Source organism: Monopterus albus, unplaced genomic scaffold, assembly GCF_001952655.1.
Source record: "Monopterus albus unplaced genomic scaffold, M_albus_1.0 scaffold69.1, whole genome shotgun sequence".
NCBI classification, from domain to species: Eukaryota; Metazoa; Chordata; class Actinopteri; order Synbranchiformes; family Synbranchidae; genus Monopterus; species Monopterus albus.
The window spans coordinates 1,255,203-1,260,473 of NW_018127949.1; the positions used below are offsets into that span (position 1 = coordinate 1,255,203).

The 5,271-nt window shown below is 35.2% G+C and overlaps 1 protein-coding gene across 1 annotated transcript in view; it reads right to left on the reverse strand.

Moving 5' to 3' along the window:
* Positions 1-5,271, reverse strand: part of LOC109963041 (pleckstrin homology domain-containing family S member 1) — an 11,902-nt gene that overhangs the window by 3,517 nt on the left and 3,114 nt on the right. Inside the window, exons 8-13 of the mRNA XM_020605292.1 lie at positions 2,088-2,153; positions 1,853-1,924; positions 1,664-1,747; positions 1,453-1,490; positions 1,255-1,305; positions 1,046-1,156 (exon numbers count right to left, since the gene is read on the reverse strand). Coding sequence (XP_020460948.1) covers positions 1,046-1,156; positions 1,255-1,305; positions 1,453-1,490; positions 1,664-1,747; positions 1,853-1,924; positions 2,088-2,153 — 422 coding nt within the window. The remainder of the gene's footprint in view (positions 1-1,045; positions 1,157-1,254; positions 1,306-1,452; positions 1,491-1,663; positions 1,748-1,852; positions 1,925-2,087; positions 2,154-5,271) is intronic.

The window sequence follows — 5,271 nt, forward strand, 5'->3', positions numbered from 1 at the left end:
GTGTTTATGTATAAAGCCAGGAGCAATTTATTACCTGGTGGAATTCAAAAACTATTTAATGAAAGGGAAGGGGGATACAATTTAAGGGGTCAGTTAAATTTAAAAATTCATGCTATACGTACAACCAAAAAAAGATTTTGTATTTCCATAAGTGGGGTAAAACTATGGAATAATTTAAGTGTGGACATAAAAAATAGTAATAGAATTGACGAGTTTAAACATAAATATAAAGGTATGTGTCAATCAAGATATATGCAAGAACAGGCTCAATGATTAATTACATGGACAATTGTGGGTGTGGTATACATTTTGTAACCATTCTTTAGTATATTACTTGTGTGATGTAAGAATGTTAACACTGTTATATTCTTTTTTTAGTATAATATGTGTGTGTGTGTAGAAGTGAATCATTTATTGCTTGCAAACCAATGATGGTAAGATGATGTTATGGGGTAGGACTGGATAAGTCTGACTTCTTCCTACTCCATTCAAGCATGTACTAGGTATAAGCAAATTGATATTGGATTAGCATTTGTTGGATATGTGTAAAATTATGTGTGTTGACATATCAACTGTCTTTACATGCTTTAAAGAATAAATCAAATCAAATCAAGAAACAGAAGGTTTGTCATGCTGCATACTAGACGCAGCTATTAACATTATCTCACAATTACCACTTCTGTCCAGAGTGTCTAATGTAATAGCAGAAGTCACTTAATTTCACTTAAATACTTAGAGCAGTACTTTGTCTAAGTGTGAAAACATACTGTACATGGCTTTAGTTAGCATCATAGCAAATATGAGTTGCAGTGCAATCAAATGCAGCACATAGTAGTAGTATTAGCAGCTTTTATTATTATTATCATTAGTAGTAGTAGTATGCATGATAATAATAAAAATTATTAAGTGGTAGCTTATTAGGGATCTGACAATAATAAATAACAGCTAATATGTAGAAAATCTTAATTTGTTGTACCTGACCTGTAAAGCCAAGTTCACCTATTAATAACTCATGACTACAACTCAGTGATGTTAATCTATTTACCTGTCCTCGGTGTCATTCTCCTCATGAAACGGAGACATTTCCTCATATATCATCTGATCATCAGACCTCATTCGGCTGCCGAGGGTGGTGTTCTTTTGAACATCATGGTTCCTGGAAACATTTAGCACAATTAACTGCTTTCATTATTATTTACCTTTATCAGGAAACATGATTTGTCAGTGATCTCGCACTCTGTAAATCAAACTTACGCTGCTTGAGCCATCAGTCCATTTTTTTTACCTCCCTGCATTGTAGCATATCTACAAGAGAAAGATATTCAAATCAACAAACAAACAAAAGATATTAAATACTGTAGCACTGGAAACCACAATGTCAGCGTGAGTCACTTAAAACAAAGGTGACACAGTGTTTTTGTCTGACAAAGGGAAACACAAATTAATACTCACTCTGATTCATTCCAGTTGGCATGGAGTGACCCATTTTCCTAATTCACATCATTTGAAAAAGAAAAAAGGGAAAATTACAAGTTTTAGTTGTAATACATATTAGTTACAGTGGGCATTTTTCTGTATTTTCTGACTTTTTTAGATAAACTAATCAATCAAGAAAATAACTGGCAGTCTGATCAGTCTGAAAAATTAATAGTTTCAGTCTTACTTCTATTTGTCTTAAGTAGGATCTCGGATAATCATAGATTGGATTCACAGGCGCTGATGAACGTTTTCTGTTATAATCTTCACCCTGCCAATCAGTCACAAAGCAATATGACACCAAAAGGAAATCACATCCAAATACCTCAACTAATATTGCTTACTAATTACAAATAATCAAAACAAGATATTGCACCTTTGATTTTTCAATGTTGTTGGTCAAAGCACATGAAACGGGTTCAGACATGGACCGCATTTTAATCAATGGCTGAAAAAGAAAAAACGACATACATGGATTTAAGCAGCTACGTGTACAAAATGTTGTTGTTGTGTTGTGTTGTTACGTTATGTTATGCATGAGTCTCAGATTGACAGGATGCATGCATTTAGAAACATTAGCCACATTCTTAGATTTACTTGTAATGGACTACCTTTTCAGGCTCTGAATTCACTGAAGTGGCTGTATTCTTTTTCTTCATGAGTGGTTTTGAAATAACCTGGTAAAACAGAAATAGAGGTCTGTTTTCAAAACTTAAATAAAGAGCTGACTGTTAAACACAATTAATAGATGGCTGATGAAATGATATAGTGAACTTGGTGTCACTGAGAGAATTTAGACTGGGCACTTGAAATGCAGTGAGAATGGAGGTGATAACAGGAAATAAAGCAATAGACAAGGGCAAATAAAGGAGTGGAAGAAGAACAAAGCAACTCTTTGGCTGCTAAACCTTGTTAGCACTCATTTGAGCCAGGTGATGAGATATGTGAAACAGAAATATGATGCAAAATTAAAGAAATAGTTTGACATTTTGTAAAATACTTTTACTTTCTTTCCAAGAGTTAGAGGAAAAGATGGATGCCACTCCCATGGTGAGTGTTAAATGCTGCAGCCAACAGTCGGTTAGCTTAACTTAACTTGACACAAAGCCTGGAAACGGGGGTAATACATGAGCCACCTCTTATATTCATTAACATGGCACTTTGGTCAGTTTTGGTCATAGCTAGACTAGTTGTCTTTTCTAGTATTTATGCCAAGTTAGCTCATATTGATCTTCTCATCAAAATCTCTGCAAGCGGATCAATAGGCGTAAAGAAAAGACCAAGTGACTGAAATTCTCTAAACAATTAACAAATGTGTTAACATGCATTACTTTGGTGCATTATAAAATCAGGTTGAACTAATACTACAATATATAACCACGAGCACTAAAATAAATCAAAATTTTCAGATGTGATACCTGCGCTCCTCTGGCCCTTATGCATTGTGACACCGCACCTAAACCAACAAAAAAGAAAAACAGGACTATATTAGTGTCTGCCTCTTTAAAACACCATAAGATTATCCGATGGATAAACACAGCTTTTTTCTTTTGTAAACAGTGAAGGGATAAAAATAGACTCATATCACAAACAGGTAACATTCAAGATGTTAAAACATTGGTGCACTAATTAAAAAGAAAGACACAGAGTATTAAATTTTAAAACTCAAATATTTGTTCTTCTCTTTCTGTCTCATCATTTTTTGCATCTACACAAAGTCACTTTACAAATATAAAACCAAACATATGTTGACTATTTTGTATCACAAATAATTCCAGCACATGCATTACAAAATGTACATATATATATATATATATATATAAATATATAAACTCAGCATGCATACCTGCAGAGCACCTGTTCAGAGATTCTGCTCCCCTCGCCGTCACTGGCAATAAGTGATGCTGTATGAGGAAGCTGGGTATTTTCCTTCACCTGGCAAACAGTAGGAGGGTAATTATGCTGGGAACTGGAGTTTCTGGTTCGCTTTTAGAGATCTACCCGCTGTGTTGTTTAGCTGCGGATGTCCGTGCAAGGTTCCTTAAGGACCTTTTCCCCCTCAAAAACATATTCACAGTTTTTATTTTATTTATTTATTTATTCATATATTTATTTAGGACATTTGAGGATATAAGATCACATGCTCATGCAGATTACAGATGTGCTGTCATATCAGTGTCACAAGAGTGAAAAGTGTTAAATTAGAGTCCAACAGCTTGAAGATTTAAGGCACCACAAGAACTCTGGTGAAAAAACAAAACAAAAAAACCAACAGATTAATGTCAACATTCTGATCTCAAATGAGGACGTTCTGGTTTGTTGAATTCTAAAAAGAAAACCTCCATGTACACTATTGTACTCTGTCTTTCTGCATGACTGATATTTGACGTCATTAGACAAAGGAGAGCCGACTGCTTTTAGCACATTTGATGTCTTGATGCTTGGATATATGCAGTAGCCATCTGTGCTATGCATACTAAAGGTCTGAGGTCACAACAGACCATTTAAACAGGCATCAGGTAAGACTAATTTACTTTCGCACTTAAATCCCTTTGTGTACTTGGAATATTTGTGTAAACAGTACTGTGTATGAATTGTACATGAGCTAGAAACTCCACCAGTGTCTCAAACACTTCACAGAGTTCTTATGTGGGTCACAAGCGCACACACTATCACACATGATTCAAGGTCAGAGTCAGGTTGCTATAAATAGAGCTCTTATGAGCTTCTTGTTTAGTAGGACATGAAATAACTCTGACAGCTCGCCCAGTTCTTGTTTAGTAGGACATGAAATAACTCTTCTGACAGCTCGCCCAGTCAGCCTCCCTCTGTCTGAAACCCCGTTTTCTTCCTTATCATGAAGTTGAGATTCATGGCCTCTTCTTAAAATAACACGACGTGTTCGCAAGTGCACCAGGACAGTGGAGGCGATGGGTGGTAGATATGCAGCCTGTTCTCCACCTTCCTCTTGACAAAGCCTTAACATATGTGACAAGCATATAAAAGGCTTCACATGAGGTTTAATCTGCACCACTGTTGAGAGAATGAACATTAAGAGGGAGATGAAATGAAGTGAGCACTTTGGTTTCTTGAAATGTCACCAACACTTGTTAGCCCACCACCCTTAGACTTTTTCATGTTTGTTTACCTGCGGCTCTTGCACTCTTTGGAATTCTCTTGAATTCCTTCATCTTTTCTGAAAGCTGAAATGGTGATTATTAGAAGCATGAACTGCTGAATTTTAAAGTGAACAGTGAGATTTATTGTTTTAAAGTTTTTAGCAACTTGTTCCAAGTGTCAAGCATTTTCCTACTGTAAAAACAGCAGCCTTTAAATGTAGTCTGTTTAAGGTTATGCAAAAAATGACATACAACTCCTTATATAATTAATTCTTTATGTTTAATAGATAAAATTTTACATAAGCATTCCTCTGTTGTGAGGTTATTTAAAAGGTATTGGCACAAATGTTTAAAAAAACTGGGTCAGCTTATAGTTTCAATATAATTTCTTCATTCAGCTTTCAAAATCTTTTCAAATATATTCCTGAGGACAACAGCATTTAACACAGGAAAGCATTCAAAATTGTAACCTTAAAAATGAACATTTCCCTGCTTCAATTCCAAATCAAAACAAAGGGAGCAAACTTTCCTTTCAGCACAGGTTGGACTGATCAGAGAAGATTCAGAGGTTGTGTTTCGTCTTGGACAAGAATGAGGAATGCTAGTATCAATCACACTCCTCCCACTTATAAACATAGGTGTTGTGAAAATAATTAAATATGACTGATAAAAAATA